This window comes from Erythrolamprus reginae, chromosome 3 (genome assembly GCF_031021105.1).
Source record: "Erythrolamprus reginae isolate rEryReg1 chromosome 3, rEryReg1.hap1, whole genome shotgun sequence".
Lineage (NCBI taxonomy): Eukaryota > Metazoa > Chordata > Lepidosauria > Squamata > Dipsadidae > Erythrolamprus > Erythrolamprus reginae.
Genome location: NC_091952.1, coordinates 251,495,525 through 251,513,334, shown reverse-complemented (window position 1 = coordinate 251,513,334; position 17,810 = coordinate 251,495,525). Strand labels below are relative to the sequence as shown.

General features: G+C 37.2%; 1 protein-coding gene across 1 annotated transcript; it reads left to right on the top strand.

Annotated features, from left to right (window-relative positions):
* The first annotated feature begins 10,376 nt into the window (after positions 1-10,376).
* On the top strand, positions 10,377-11,318 carry LOC139165500 (mas-related G-protein coupled receptor member H-like). Its single transcript, XM_070748676.1, has one exon. It carries the CDS (start codon positions 10,377-10,379, stop codon positions 11,316-11,318), a length of 942 nt encoding a protein of 313 aa, XP_070604777.1.
* The last annotated feature ends 6,492 nt before the right edge of the window (positions 11,319-17,810 follow it).

Sequence of the window (17,810 nt, the reverse complement as noted above, 5' to 3'; positions counted from 1 at the left end):
AGTGATTTCTGACAGTCTCAAAATGGGTGAGCAGTGTGGTCGGGCAGTAGGAAAAGCAAGTAGGATGCTTGGCTGCATAGCTAGAGTATAACAAGCAGGAAGAGGGAGATTGTGATCCAGTTTTATAGAGCGCTGGTGAGACCACATTTGGAATACTGTGTTCAGTTCTGGAGACCTCACCTACAAAAAGTTATTGACAAAATTGAATGGGTCCAAAGACGGGCTACAAGAATGGTGGCAGGTCTTAACCCTGCTGTTCTGTTTAAAAAAAAGTTAAAAATCTTCTGTTCGTGGGTCACCCTGACCCAGACCAAAAACTCTTCATTTGCAGTGCTTATGTTTGGTCAATTTGAATACTTTTTTCACTTGGAAAGTAGTCTGAACATTTCTGCACACAATGATATGAAAATTGAACTGAAGAAATTAATCCTTATTGGTTTATTTTGCACATAAATATGCCTCCCCCCCGTTTTTGTGAATTTGTTTTAGGTTTATTGATAATTATGCCTGCAAAATGCATTCTATTTTACTAAAGTTGGTGTGGGATTGGTAGCTTGAACATTTCTGAACATAATGATATGAAAATTGAACTGGAAAAATTGATGCATATTGGTTTATTTTGTTGATGAAATGCATGCCCCCCCCCCTCTTTTTAAATAGTCTTCACTTTATGGATAGTTTTGCTAGCAAAATACATTCTATTTTACTAAAGTTGGTGTGGGATTGGTAGCTTGAACATTTCTGAACATAATGATATGAAAATTGAACTGGAAAAATTGATGCATATTGGTTTATTTTGCACATAAATTATGCCTCAATTATTTCAATTTATATAAAAATTATGCTGTTAATTTCAAACTTACATACTTTCTTTTAGTAAAATTGATTTCTTTCATAAAATTAGTTATCTGGCTACAATGTGGTTGATTTTCAAAAGGATATTCCAAATATTTCTAGCCAAATATGTATAAAAAGTGACAATAATGGCACACAGCAAGGCCGAGGGCGGGTGGCCCTTTTGTGGCAAAAATAAACCAATAAGAACCATTTTTTCCAGTTCATTTATATTTTTCTTATATTCAGAAATGTTCAATTTAGTATATCAAATCTTTTGGGGGAAAATTCCTTAGGGATTTGTAGCCTTAAAAAATAGAAATTGACACGAAATTCAGAAAGGATGGGGGGAGGGGCTTCTTGATCAAAATAAAAATATAAGTCTCAATTTTTCCAGTTCAATTTTCATATCATTATGTTCATAAATGTTCAAACTAGTTTTCCAGTTGAAAAGATTTTCAAAAAGATCAAATTCAAGTACCTAAAAAAATTATTTTTGGTCCGGTCACATACGAACAGAAACAGACTCGAAGTGATGATTTTTTTTTGCCCAGAAAACAATTAGCCACCACCCCAAAAATATTTTTTGATTATCAGCATTGTTAAATTGAGTAAATGAATGCCTAAGATTTTAAAGAATATTTCGGATTTGGAGCATAAAAAAATAAAAAGTGAAAATGGTTGCAAGCAGCTGAGGGGGGGGAGGCCTTATTTCTGATGTTAAAAAACCAGTAAGAATCATTTTTTTCAGTTCCTTTATATTTTTCTTATATTCAGAAATGTTCAAGCTACCAATCCCACACCAACTCCAGTAAAATAGAATGCATTTTGCAAGCAAAACTATCCATAAATTGAAAAAACTTTCACAAAAATGGGGGGGGCATGCATTATATCAGCAAAATAAACCAATAAGAATTACTTTTTTCATTTCAATTTTCATATCATTGTGTGCAGAAATGTTCAGACTACTTTCCAAGTGAAAAAAGCTTTCAAAAAGACCAAACATAAGCACTGCAAATGAAGAGTTTTCGGTCCGGGTCAGGGTGACCCGGGAATAGAAGATTTGTAACTTTTTTTGCCCAGCAAAAACTAAGCCCCCCACCCCCCCAAAAAAATTCTCATAGAGAGAACCCCTGAAATGATGAGCAGTCATGAAATTTCAAGTTTCAGATATGCAGGGGAAAATTTTTACAGGGACTCAAACTTGGCTTCGGGTCACATACGACCCGAACAGAACAGCAGGGTTGTTAAGCATAAAACGTATCAGGAAAGACTTCATGAACTCAACCTGTATAGTCTGGAGGACAGAAGGAAAAGGGGGGACATGATCAAAACATTTAAATATGTTAAAGGGTTAAATAAGGTTCAGGAGGGAAGTATTTTTAATAGGAAAGTGAACACAAGAACAAGGGGACACAATCTGAAATTAGTTGGGGGAAATATCAAAAGCAACGTGAGAAAATATTATTTGACTGAAAGAGTAGTAGATTCTTGGAACAAACTTCCAGCAGACGTGGTTGGTAAATCCACAGTAACTGAATTTAAACATGCCTGGGATAAACATATATCCATTGTAAGATAAAATACAGGAAATAGTATAAGGGCAGACTAGATGGACCATGAGGTCTTTTTCTGCCGTTAGTCTTCTATGTTTCTATGTTTCTATGAATACAAGTATGTCATAGGCAAACAAATTATACTGAATTCAAGGTCAAGGGACTAAGAGTTTTCTTCAGCTTTAGGCAAGCTATTCCACTGATTGATCACTCTGACCATCAGAAAGTTCCTCCTTATTTCCAGGTTGAATCTCTCCCTAGTCAGCTTCCATCCGTTATTCCTTTTCTGGCCTTTTGGTGCTTTGGAGAACAGTCCTTTTCTTCCCCAGATTGCCCTTGCTCAGTTCCTCCAACCACTCTTCATATGTTTTAGTTTCCAGTCCCCTAGTTATCATCCTGGTTGCTCTCTTCTGCACTTTCTCTAGAGTTTCAATGTCTTCTTTGTAATGTGATGACCAAAACTGGATGCAGTATTCTAGGTGTGGTCTACTCTAACTAAGGCTACTAAGGTATTAGTACCTCCCTTGTCCTAGATTGTATCTCTCTATTAATGTAATTTAGGATTGCAATGGCTTTTTTTTTGGCTGCCGCTGAACATCGCTGGCTCATACTTAGATGGTTGTCCATCAAGACTTCAAGATCCCTCTCACAGTTGCAATTATTGAGAGTAGTTTCACCCGGTTTATATGTACCGTATTTTCCGGCGTATAAGATGACTTTTTTACCCCTGAAAATCTTTTCCAAAGTGGGGGGTCATCTTATACGCCGAATACTGATTCCACAGTATAGGAAATTCACCGGATACTGATCACACAGGCTGTAGAATGTGTGATCAGTATCCCATTACTACCGGCGTGGATAAGAAGTACTCCTTGGCCGGCGGAGGAAGCGTGGCGGCGGCAGGCTCCGGAGGGAGCTTGGGCGGGGGCAAGAAGATGGGATTCCGGGTGCTGAGCGCCACCTGCCCGCCGTTCCAGCACCTCGGCCTGCTCACCCGGCCTCTTGCCCGGCAGGGAGAGCAAAGGAGGCGGCGGGAGTAGCAGAGGCGAGGCGGAGAAGAAAGAAGCGGCGGATAGCTGGCGAGGCACCGGCTAGAGGGCTGGACCCCGCCGCTTTGCTGCCGCTCCCGCCGCCGGCTTTGCTGGGGTTGAGCGCCACGCCCGGCGGCAGGAACTGCGGGGGGTAGCCGGCGTAACGAGCCCTTGCCGCAGCTATCCGCCGCTTCTTTCTTCTCCGCCTCGCCTCCACTACTACCGCTGCCGCCTTTGCCTCTTGCCCGGCGGGGAGAGCAAAGGTGGCGGCGGGAGTAGCAGAGGCGAGGCGGAGAAGAAAGAAGCGGCGGATAGCTGCGGCAAGGGCTCATTAGCCGGAGCATACGCCGGCTACCCCCCGCAGTTCCTGCCGCCGGGCGTGGCGCGTTGGTGTGCGTCAGAAGAGGGGTAGTCTTATACGGCGAGTATATCTCAAATTCTATATTTTAACTGGAAAAGTTAGGGGGTCGTCTTATACACCCAGTCGTCTTATACGCCGGAAAATACGGTATATAAAGTCCTCGGAGAGAGAGAGATACACATTAAGTTTACAAGAAAAGCGTTGCGAGATGACATACTCCATTATTCAAGAAATTCCCAGCCTCAACATCAAGGAGTAGACATAAAGATACTAAAACAAGTTCCAAGAAGCGTCAGAGAGAGCAGAAGAGACTATCACTTTTTAACTAAAATTTTGATCAAAGAAAACATCACTTACCGTTGGCTTATTCCACAAGGACTTTCTCTGACATGGCGTTCTACAAGATACAAACTGGAAAACGTAGAACAAGCTATGTACTTTTTTGAAAATAGTGGCATCAGCCACTTTGATCACACAAGTAAGCAACAAGTGGTCCAACTACAACCAGCTCAACAGCAACCAGGGGAAAAATTACCAACCCAGCAAGAAGAAGATCTGGGGGCTACTGCTCAAGTAATAGAGCAGGACCAAGGTGCTAGAAGAGTTCAACCTCAGCGAGAAACCAAAAAACCTACTAAATGATAACAAGTAAAGATCTAAAAAAAATTTCTGTAAATGTTAATGGACTTAATGAACCAAGGAAAAGGAAACAAATCTTTTCTAAAATTAGAAATCAAAATGTTCAGATTGCAATATTACAAGAAGTTCATATTAAAAAAAATAACCAAAAATTACTGTTGAATCCCAAAATTGGAAAAATGTATGCTGCATTAGCAGACCAAAAAAAAAGAGGTGTAGTGATGTATGTTAAGAATTCTATAAATTCCAAACAAATATATAAGGATAAAGAGGGTAGGATATTGATTGTACAAGTTGATATTGAACCTAGACCTCTAGTGGTTGTTTCTATTTATGCCCCTAATGAAGACCAAATGACATTTTATAAAAATTTACATCAAATAATAATAGATCTAGCTATTGACAATGTATTGATAATAGGTGATTTCAATGCTATTGCGAATAGACAATTAGACCATTCAGGAGGGGGAGGTAATAAAAAAAGGGAAAAAGGCAAAAAAACCAAGAAGGAATTTGCTACCTAGTACTTTCCAAAAAATGAAAGCGGAATTATTATTAAGTGACATTTGGAGGGAAAGACACCCTCATAAAAGACAATATACCTTCTACTCCAACCCTCATAAAATTTGGACGAGAATTGACATGTTATGGGCACCAAAAATGGTCGCAGAACAAATAAGAGAGGTCGAGATAGATGCTAATACATGGGCTGATCACAACCCAATAGTGGTCTCTATGATGATGAATAATAAACAGAACAATTGGCGGATGAATAGATATATATTAAATAATAAGAAATACAAGGACTGGATTGAAAAGGAACTAAAAATATTTTTTGAAATTAATAAAACCTCTGACACTACTCCACAGAATCTATGGGACACAGTTAAAGCTTATATAAGAGGCTTAACAATATCTTACACAGCAAAATATAACAAGGAAAAGAAATCAGAGTATCTACAATTAATAAATGAATTAAAACAATTAGAATCCTTATCGCAGCAACATATTAAGAATAGAGATTTAAAGACAGAAATAAATGTAATTAAACATAAAATTAGAATTATAGAACAAAACCAATTAACTGAAAAGATCAAAAGAGCAAAGCAACAATATTTTGAACACGCAAATAAACCTGGCAGATGGCTAGCATATAAACTTAGAAAACAGAGTCAATCAAAATTAATCCAAAAATTAGAAGACAAAGACGGTATAATAAAATACGATACAGAAGGTAAGGCAGACATTGTGTATAATTTTTATAAAGAGCTATACGCCAAAGATCATGTTACCGAGGATGAAGTTTTTAATTACTTAAAAGCTTCAAAATTACCACAAATAACAGAAGACCAACAGGCCACCATGGATGGACCAATAACAATGGAAGAACTCCTAACAACAATTAAAAAACAGAAAAGCAACAAGGCCACAGGCCCAGATGCCATACCCGCAGAATGGTACAAGATAGAAAATGAAACAATAAGAAACCACATGTTAGAAACCTTTAATTTATGTAGACTTGAGGGTAAAATCCCCAAATCTTGGTCAGAATCACTGACAACTTTAATACATAAACAGGGCACAGATCCAGAAAAAATTAAAAACTATAGGCCTATATCATTATTAAATGTAGACTATAAGATATTTATTGCCATTTATGCAGAGAGACTCAAAAGAGTTATAAATGGAATAATACACCAAGACCAAAATGGGTTTCTACCAGGGAGACAAATCAAAAATAATCTTAGAACAGTAATAAATACACTAGAGTATTATGAACAATATTCAGACAAGACGGCATCTTTAATGTTTCTAGATGCTCAAAAGGCCTTTGATAACGTTAATTGGATATTCATAAAAATGCAATTAAATAAAATGAGATTTGGCCCAAAATTTGTTAACCTAATAGATACTATATACTCAAAACAAACAACGAACATAATATTGAATAACAATCAATTACCAACACTTGATATAAATAAGGGAGTTCGTCAAGGTTGCCCTATATCACCATTGTTATTTATCATGACTCTTGAAACTTTATTAATTAAAATAAGAGCGGACCCTAAAATAAAAGGTTTAACTGTAGGAGACGAAACTTATAAAGTCCAGGCCTTTGCAGATGATCTAATGTTCATAATTGAAGAACCGATAACAACAGTTCCTACTTTACTGCAAGCCATTGAACAATATGGAAAGGTAACAGGTTTAAAGATAAATAAAAGCAAAACACATTTTTTGACCAAAAATATGAATAAAACACAAGAAACTAAATTAGAAAGTATCTCTGGAATAAAGACTGTAAAAAAAGTAAAATACTTAGGAATAAATTTAACAGCGAAAACAATAACATTAAAAAATGATAATTATATAAAATTATTAGCAGAAATTAAAAAAGATTTAGCAATGTGGAATAATCTGAAAATATCTTTTTTAGGAAGAATAGCAACAATTAAGATGAATATTTTACCCAAGGTTTTATTTCTTTTCCAGGTAATACCAATAAATCCAGGGGGAATCTTTTTAAAAACTTTAACAAACCTAGTTAAAAAATTCATATGGCAAGGGAAAAAAGCAAGGATAAAAATGAATTGCTTAGAAGATATTAAAGAAAGAGGAGGATTCGGCCTTCCAAATTGGAAACTATACTATCAGGCTGCTGCATTAACATGGCTTAGAGAGTGGATAATCCTAGATAACAAAAGAATACTAAACTTAGAAGGACACGATTTAATGCTTGGATGGCACGCATTTATATGGTATGATAAGGAAAAAAACCATTCATACTTTAAAAGGCATACATTAAGGAAGTATCTACTAGAAGTCTGGAAAGACATAAAGAAAAATCACTTTTTAAATATCCCAGAATGGCTAGCTCCTCTAGAAGCAATAACGCATCCAAAGTCTATAAAGGACAAGAAAATAACTTATAGATATAAAGAATTACTAAATGATCAGATGAAGCTAAAATCTAGAATTGAATTACAAGAAGAAGGGATAATAATAGATTGGTGGCATTATGCCCAGATTCGATCTAGATACCAGAAGGATAAAACTCTTTACATTTTTAACAAAAGTAAGAATCTCTTAAGTAATTTAATTACCACTAATTCAATAAAAATGATAGGGAAAATATATAAATTTCTCATCGCTCATAAAAATATAGAGTTGACTTTAAAAGATACTATGATAAGATGGTGTAGAAATATTGGCAAGGAAATAGACATAGATACATGGGAGAAAGTTTGGATCAATAACTGGAAAATGACCAAATCAGTTTCATTAAAAGAAAATCAAATTAAAATGTTCTATAGATGGCACCTCCCACCAAATAGGATAGCAAAAATGTTTCCCAAAACATCCCCAGTATGCTGGAAATGTAAGAAGGATATAGGAACCTATTACCATCAATGGTGGACATGTGGTAAAGCTAAAATATATTGGAAGATGATTGAGAAAATATTAAAAGAAATAATAAAGCAAGATATAGATAATACCCCGGAATTTTACTTACTAGGTGTTACAAATCAGACTTATAAGAAAGAAATTCTTTATTTAATTATACACATATTAACCGCGGCTAGAATAATATATGCGCAAAATTGGAAAGGGGAGGAAATCCCCAAGGAAGAAGAGGTTATAGCTAAAATATTAGATTGCGCTGAAATGGACATGATGACAAGAAGATTAAACGATCAAGAAGATACTAAATTTTATGAAACATGGAACAATGTTTATAAATGGATAGATAAGAAAAAATAAGATATACATAGTTATTTCTAGTTAATTTTCTGCATTTGTTTTTACCTAGGTGATAACAATATTAATACTAGTTCAAATGTATTTTTTGATGATTATGACATAGTAGTTTATGTATAAGTATAAGTAACATATTAAGAACTTTGATGTAGAATAGTTGAAATTAGCTTAAATGTTTGGTTTGATGGTTCGATGGTATTTTACCATAGTAATTAAGATTATATTAAAGGTATTTTTTGATGATTATGTTATACTAACCTTACCTAACATTTACATCGTATTTAAGATTTGTAAAACTTTAACTCAAATTTACTAAATTTTTAAATAGTTAACATATATTCAATTATGTATTCTTTTTCTGTATTTGAATGTATACTTTCAAAAGAAGCGGGGGAAATACACCCCCACTTTATGTTTATTGTTTGTATGTGTGTCTGTCTATTTTATGAAAATTAATTAAAAAATTGAAGAAAAAAAAAGTCCAATAAATAAGTAAGTAAGTAAGTAAGTAAGTAAGTAAGTAAGTAAACAAACAAACAAACAAACAAACAAACAAACAAACAAACAAACAAACAAACAAACAAACAAACGAATGAATTAATGAATAAAACATAGAAACGTAGAAGACTGACGGCAGAAAAAGACCTCATGGTCCATCTAGTCTGCCCTTATGCTATTTCCTGTATTTTATCTTAGGATGGATCTATGTTTATCCCAGGCATGTTTACATTCAGTTACTGTGGATTTACCAACCACGTCTGCTGGAAGTTTGTTCCAAGGATCTACTACTCTTTCAGTGAAATAATATTTTCTCACGTTGCTTTTGATCTTTCCCCCAAGTAACTTCCGATTGTGTCCCCTTGTTTTTGTGTTCACTTTCCTATTAAAAACACTGAATGAATGAATGAATGAATGAATGAATGAATGAATGAATGAATGAATTAAAATAAGTAAATAAGTAAATAAGTAAATAAGTAAATAAGTAAATAAGTAAATAAGTAAATAAGTAAATAAGTAAATAAGTAAATAAGTAAATAAGTAAATAAGTAAATAAGTAAATAAGTAAATAAGTAAATAAGTAAATAAGTAAGTAAACAAACAAACAAATAATAAATATCTTTTGGGGGGGGTTACCTTGCCCTCGGGTGCTTTTGAGTATAGCTTGACCCATTTTTTTCTGGCACCCTCTTAGATAGTACTAGCAATAGCATTTAGACTTATATACAGCTTCATAGTGCTGTACAGCCTTCTCTAAGAGGTTTACAGAATCAGTCTATTGCCCCGAACAATCTGGGACCTCATTTTACCCACTTCAGAATCACAGAAGGCTGAGTCAATCTTGATCCAGGTGAGATTTAATCTGCCAAATTGCAGACAGACAGCAGTCAGCAGAACTGGAAGCCTGCAGTACTGGATTCTAACCACTGGGCCACTGTGTCTCTTATCCAGTGATGGGCTACCAAAAGTTTTACTACCACCCTGTGGGCATGGCTCATGCATTTTGTTTCAACATCTTTCAGTGCAAATTGGGTGCTCTGGGGTGGAACTCCAAATTTTGCTACCGGAACTGCATTCCTGACCGTTCCCATAGGAGCCCACCACTGCTCTTATCTTGGATACTTATTTATTTATTTATTTTGTCCAATACATAATACACATTGAAGAGAAAGATATGTACAGTAGTACCCTAGATACGAGCATAATTGGTTCCAGAAGGGAACTTGTATGTCGAGGCAACTCGTATCTGGAACAAATAACTTTAGACTTTGTTTTTCCCCTCCTAGATAACCAAAAGCAAGGATTCTTGGGCCACCTAGTGGACGCTTAGCTCGTATCCTGAATTTGAGCTCGGGACTAGAACAGAAATGTCTCTCCCCTTTTGGCTCGTATCTTGAAATACTCGCATGCAGAGCAGCTCGTATCTAGAGGTACTACTGTAATAACATAAGTAAAGAAAAGAATAGAAGAAAAGGTATAAAAGTATAGGTGAACATATTTGAAAGGAAGAAAAGATAAATGAGATAAGGAGAGACAATTGGACAGGGGACGGAAGGCACACAGGTGCACTTATGCACTGGAAGCTATGACAATATTGGCATTATTTAGGAGACAGGAATGACTGAATCCACTCTTTTTTTCTTCTCATGTAATAGGAGCATCCATTCAAAAAGATTTTCAGATGTTTACAAAAGCTTAATGATGAATTCCAGCCTGGGACATCTGGATACCACAGAAAACTATTTTGAATATAATAACACCAATGACTCATATGAGTACGAAGAAGGGATTTACCCTTCGTATTTAGAGACGTTCGCTTTGGTGGACATTACTTTCATTATCTGTTGTATTGGATTTGTGGGCAATGGCTACATCATCTGGCTACTTGGCTTCCAGATTAAGACAAACTCTTTCACCACATTCATCCTTAACTTGGCGGTTGCAGACTTTGGGTTCCTGGCATCTATAGTTATATATTATATTGATCAATTTGCACGTTTTCAAGAAAGAAAAATCTTCTACCACCTCTGTGCCTTTGTCTCACACATGATGTACATCAATGCAATCTTTCTTCTGACAGCCATCAGCATTGACCGATGTGTGGCCGTCCTTTTCCCAATCTGGCATCACTGTTCCCGGCCAAAAAAATTGTCCTCCAGCATCTGTGTCCTCTTGTGGATCTCCTCTTTCCTCATGAGTGGAAGTATGAGAATTATGCTATTGACAAATGTCTTTGAAAATTATAACCTGTTTGGCCTCTATTTCCTTCTGCTTGCTATAATTTGCCTCCCATTGATCACACTCTCTACTGCAATCCTTTTCTTCAAAATGTGTCGTAAATCGAATCAAAAGAATCAAGGTCGGCTTTTACTCATGATTTTAATTACTCTTCTCTGTTTCCTCATCCTTGCTTTTCCATTAAATATCTTTGTGTTGATTTTTAATTTTTTTAATATTCCAGCTCTGTCTTACCTGCGCTATTGGGAGGCAGGTATGATAATGTGCTTCTGCTTAAACAGCAGCATTAATCCAGTGATCTACTTTCTAGTTGGGAGAAAAAAAGGAACTCGGACCAAGCAGAGCATGAAGGTCATTTTGCAAAAAGTTTTCAAGGAAGGTGAAGCTACTGGAAGGAGATAGAAGAGCTGAACCCCACTCAGAAGACCTCTGTGCTTCCTTTTGAATAACAATCAACCCAACTAGACCGACACAGACTTCAGAGGAGAATCAGAACTGCAGAAAAAACAATTGCTGCTAACCTGCCTTCCATTGAAGACCTGTATACTGCACGAGTCAAAAAGAGAGCGGTGAAAATATTTACTGACCCCTCACATCCTGGACACAAACTGTTTCAACTCCTACCCTCAAAACATCGCTATAGAGCACTGCAAACTAAGACAACTAGACACAAGAACAGCTTTTCACCGAACGGCATCACTCTACTAAAAAAATAATTCACTCAAAACTGTCAAACCATTTACTAAGTCTGCACTACTATTACTACTAAGTTTTCTCATCATTCCTATCATCCTTTTCCTCCCACTTAGGACTGTATGACTGTAACTTGTTGTTTGTATACTAAGATTTTTTTAATATTGTTTGTTTCTTCATTGCTTTTTTGATACCCATGACAATCATTAAGTGTTTATTCAAAAATCATGTGATTAATCATTAATTAACCACATGATTCTTGAAAAATGTATCTTTTCCTTTCTTTCTCTCTCTCTATCGATCTATCTCTATCTCTCTATCTCTCTAACTATCTATCTATCTATCTATCTATCTATCTATCTATCTATCTATCTATCTATCTATCTATCTATCTATCTCTGCCTGCCTGCCTGCCTGCCTGCCTGCCTGCCTGCCTGCCTGCCTGCCTGCCTGCCTGCCTGCCTGCCTACCTACCTACCTACCTACCTATCTATCTATCTATCTATCTATCTATCTATCTATCTATCTATCTATCTATCTGAGGAGGGAATCTCTGACCCCCTCGGAGAGGGTCCGCAACTTGGGCGTCTTCCTCGATCCACAGCTTACATTAGAGAACCATCTTTCAGCTGTGGCGAGGAGGCCGTTTCCCCAGGTTCGCCTGGTGCACCAGTTGCGGCCCTATCTGGACTGGGAGTCACTGCTAACAGTCACTCATGCCCTCATCACCTCGAGGTTCGACTACTGTAATGCTCTCTACATGGGGCTATATTTGAAAAGTGTTCGGAAACTTCAGATCGTGCAGAATGCAGCTGCGAGAGCAATCATGGGCTTCCCTAAATATGCCCATGTCACACCAACACTCCGCAGTCTGCATTGGTTGCCGATCAGTTTCCGGTCACAATTCAAAGTGTTGGTTATGACCTCTAAAGCCCTCCATGGCATCGGACCAGAATATCTCCGGGACCGCCTTATGCAGCATGAATCCCAGCGACCAGTTAGGTGCCACAGAGTTGGCCTTCTGGGTCCCGTCAACTAAACAATGTCGGATGGCGGGACCCAGGGGAAGAGCCTTCGCTGTGGTGGCCCCGGCCCTCTGGAACCAGCTCCCCCCGGAAATTAGGATTGCACCCACCCTCCTTGCCTTTCGTAAACTTCTTAAGACCCACCTTTGCCGTCAGGCATGGTATGTTTGAGTGTATGTTTTATTTTAAATAAGGTGTTTTTTTTAGTTTTTTAATTATGTTTTTTAATTATTAGATTTGTTACCATATATTGTTCTTATTATTGCTGTGAGCCACCCCGAGTCTACGGAGAGGGGTGGCATACAAATCTAATAAATAATAAATAATAATAATATATATCTATTGCTATCCGCGGTTAGCAAGTAGCTGTCCTATCTTACATATAGGACCAAATCTCTTTCAACATATTGGCTCTTTCATCTGAATACACATAGAAATCCTGGCATTTCAAGGAACGTCTCCATCAATCCATATCCAATGCTTTGAATTGAAACATCTCCTCCTTGCCCATGTAGTTTTTGTGTATGATTCGATCGTGTGCTTGTTTTTTATATATTGGTGTTGTTTTGGATTTTTTAACTTAAAACTGTAATTTAGATTGCTAAATATTAGATTTGTGAGCTGCCCCGAGTCTACGGAGAGGGGCGGCATATAAATCCAATAAATCTAATCTAATCTTTGCAGGGTTTTTTTCTAGAGCCAAGCTTATATTGGACTAAATGTGTTATGCTGTTTTCCTGCCTGAATAGCAATATTAACCCAGTGATCTATTTTCCCGTTGGGAGGAAAAAAGGAGATCAAGTCTGAGCAGAGCAGGAAGGTCATTTTGCAAAAGGTCTTTAAAGCATCTTTAAAGAAATATACTCTGAAGAACAATTCCCCCGTGACAAATGAAGGCAAACCATTTTCTTTTTTCCCAGAGATGTTCCTTTATAAGGAGCTGCTACATTTATGAACAGCTCTTCAACATTTAGTTCTATCTGCCTTGGCTTTTGGTTCCTTGCCCTAGCAGCCTCAAGCCAACTTTCTCTCTTTTGCACTGACAGTTGGTGATTATCTTAGACAGACAAGGATCATATCTTGAGGTCCCATGGTGCTAGATTCTAATTTCACAGGACACAGAGTATAGAGGCATCTTTTAGAGTTTCTTCTTCATGTCAGAAGTAAAAGCTCTCCACGTTTTCTTCAGGAGATCAATCCTCATCTGCTATGCTGAAGTCTTTTCCTTTTATAAAAACACATCTGAAGATCTCTGTTCACACTCTACTTCCAGGTCTATCCAAATCTTCAGACAATTATTTGAACCTTGTAACTCAAGATCAGATGGATAGACTTCCCTTCTGTCGATGAACTACATCTGAATTAGACTTAAAGTCATTTTGCCTGCAGGTCCTGCCATCAGTGGTCACTTCAGCCCTCAATACTGTGACACAATAATATTCCGCTCATCAGCTTTGAAGAATTTGGACCATCACTTTCAAGTACGTTATAATTTTGGAAGGTTTAGTTAGACCCAGAGATAATATATATATATATATATATATATATATATATATATATATATATATATATATAAATTTTTTATCTTATTTATTTTGTCAATCATTTATTAGATAACAGATATAGGTATAAACATGGTTGTTAATACATGAAATGGATATGAATAAAAGGGGACATTAGGAAAGGGACCATAGGCATATTGATTTGCTTATGCACGCCCCTTACAGACCACTTAGGAATAGGGTGAGCTGAACAGTAGACAGTCTAAAGTTAAAGTTTTAGGAAAGAAACCATAGAGTCACGTAATATATTCCAGGCATTGACCACTCTGTTTCCTGCAATTGAGTTTGGTATGGTTTTACTTAAGTTTGTACCTATTGGTGTGCTCGTTTATTGATGTGATTGAAGATGAAATAGTTGTTGAACAGGTAGGACATTGTAATAAATAATTTTATGTCTTGTTGAGGTTTCCTGGTTTTCACTCATTTTCCAAATTGCTTTTAGCCGTCATGATAGAATACAAGTGTCACAGATGCATACAAACTATATATTATATATTGTATATTATATACAAACTCATAGTATAGTATAGTATAGTATAGTATAGTATAGTATAGTATAGTATAGTATAGTATAGTATAGTATAGTATAGTATAGTATAGTATAGTATAGTATAGTATATTAAACTCAAGGTCAAAGGACTAAGATTGTTCTTTAGCTTACCCATAAGTATTTTTCATCAGTTTTGTCTATTCAGTTCTGTATAAAAATTCATCCCACTTGCTTTTGTATATGCTGGGAAAATTACACTTATTAATCACAAAAAGTTTGGATACATACTTACAGGAAATCGTCTATACTTAAATTATGAAGGAGAGAACCAACCTAGAGCTCAGGAAAAATTTCCTTATAGAAGAATCAAAAGAAGCATTGGGGCGGCACTTTAGCAGAGTTTCAATATTTTAGGGGCTGCTTCAAAGAAGAGGGCATCAATCTATTTTCATAATGACCAGAAGTCAGGATAAGAAGCAATGGATATTTTTCTCCTTTGGATGCGGCAATAAATAGTTCAAAGAGTTAGATCATTACTGCAGCTAGCTCACTCAAGATATTCACAGGGAAAATAGAATAACATAATAACAGGTTTGGAAGGACTTTAGAGGTGATGTAGTCCAACTCCCTGGTCAAGCAAGAGATTCTCTACCATTCTGGAGAAATGACTGCTTGACATCTTCTTAAAAGCCTCCAGTGAGGGGCTCCCAACAGCTTCTGAAGACAAGCTGTTCTATTTGTTTATTGCTCTAACTATCAGGAAATGTCTTCTTATTTCTAAGTTGGTTCTCTCCTTGATTAGTCTGGACCAGGGGTCCCCAAACTTGGCAACTTTAAGACTTGTGGACTTCAACTCCCAGAATTCTCTAGCCAGCTATAGTGGCTGGAGAATTCTGGGAGTTGAAGTCCACAAGTCTTAACATTGCCAAGTTTGAAGATCTCTGGTCTGAACCCATTGCTTCTTTAAATTATTAGAGTTGGAAGGGACCTTGTAGGTCATCTAGTCCAACCCCCTTCCCAAGTTGGAGTCCCTACACCATTTCAGACAAATGGCAGTCCAATCCCTCTTTGGAAATCTGAAATGTTGGAGCTCAAGTGTTTTATCTCTCCATTAATGCAACTTAGAATTGCATTTTTGTTGGTATGTTTTGGCTATGAGACCTTTGACATACACTGAGCTGAGAATTTTAACAGTGTGTGGATGTGTGGCAAAGCCAAAGAAAAAGACACAGACTTAGTTATGCTTAATAAGTACTATTTACATATATACAACAATCCATAACAAGCACTAAGCAAATACACTCCCCCCTCAAGGCAAAGCAAAAGCGAATGAGCGTTAAAGCATCATTGAGGGAAGGAGTACTGGCGCCCTCTTATGGCAAACCAGCCCAAAATATTTAAAGTGATAGTACAAAAGACTACAATAGGTACTTTACAATGGCAAACCCTAACAACCATGTACCTTGTACTAATAGTTTTTAAACTGTTGCTGCACATTGGTGGCTCATAAAGTTGGTTGTCTACCAAGACTCCAAGATCCTTCTGCCAATTGCTACTATTGAGTTTATATGTATATCTTTGGTTTTTCTTACCTTCCTCTCAGGTGCTTTTGAGTATAGTTTGAGCAATTTGTGAGGCACCCCGTTAGATAGTACTAGCAAGAGCATTTAGACTTATATACCGCTTCATAGTGCTCTTTAAGAGGTTTACCGAATCAGTCTATTGCCCCAACAATCTGGGGCCTCATTTTACCCACCTCAGAATCATGGAGGTCTGAGTCAATCTTGATCCAGGTGAGATTCAATCAACCAAATTGCAGACAGCCAGCAGTCAGCAGAAGTAGAAGCCTGCAGTACTGGATTCTAACCACTGGGCAATCATGTCTCTTATAATCATGTCTCTTAGGAAGAAAAATAGACATGTAGTAATATATATAAGGGTAAAAGTGAACTTAGAGGAGAGGATATATGAAAGAAAGAAAATATATATGATAAGTGAGAGAAAGGAAAGACAATTGGACAGGGGACGAAAGGCACACCAGGGCACTTATGTACGCCCCTTACTGGTCTCTTAGGAACCTGGAGAGGTCAATCGTGGAGAGTCTAAGGGGGTTAGGGGTTGACACAATTGAGTCTGGTAATGAGTTCCACGCTTCGATAACTCGATTGTTGAAATCATATTTTTTACAGTCAAGTTTGGAGCGGTTCGTATTAAGTTTGAATCTGTTGCGTGCTCTTGTGTTGTTGCAGTTGAAATTGAAGTAGTCATTGACTGGTAGGACGTTGCAGCATATGATCTTGTGGGCAATACTGAAATTGTGTTTTAGGCGCCGTAGTTCTAGGCTTTCTAGGCCCAGGATTGTTCGTCTATTTTCGTAGGATATTCTGTTTCGAGTGGAGGAGTGAAGGGCTCTTCTGGTGAAATATCTTTGGACATTTTCAAGGGTGTTGATGTCCGAGTTGTGGTATGGGTTCCAGACAGATGAGCAGTAGTCTAGAATGGGTCTGGCAAAAGTTTTGTAGGCTCTTGTGAGTAGTGTGAGATTGCCTGAGCAGAAACTGCATAGGATCAGGTTAACAACTCTAGAAGCTTTTTTGGCGATATTGTCTTTCCTGATAAGTTTTATGCTTAAGACCTTCCACCATTTTTGTAGCCCGTCTCTGGACCTGTTCAATTTTATCAATATTGTTTTGTGAATGAGGACTCCAGAACTGAACATAGTATTCCAAATGTGGTCTCACCAGCACTCTATACAGCTGGATCACAATCTCCCTCTTCCTGCTTGTTATACCTCTAGCTATGCAGCCAAGCATTTTACTTGCTTTCCCGACCGCCTGACTGCACTGCTCACCCATTTTGAGACTGTCAGAAATGACTACCCCTAAATCCTTCTCTTCTGAAGTTTTTGCTAGCACAGAACTGCCAATACAATACTCAGATTGAGGATTCCTTTTGCCCAAGTGCATTATTTTAAATTTGGAAACATTAAACTGCAGTTTCCATTGCTTTGACCACTTACCTAGTAAAGCTAAATCATTTGTCATATTACAGACACCTCCTGGAATATCAACCCTATTGCACACTTTAGAGTCATCAGCAAATAGGCAAACCTTCCCTACCAAAC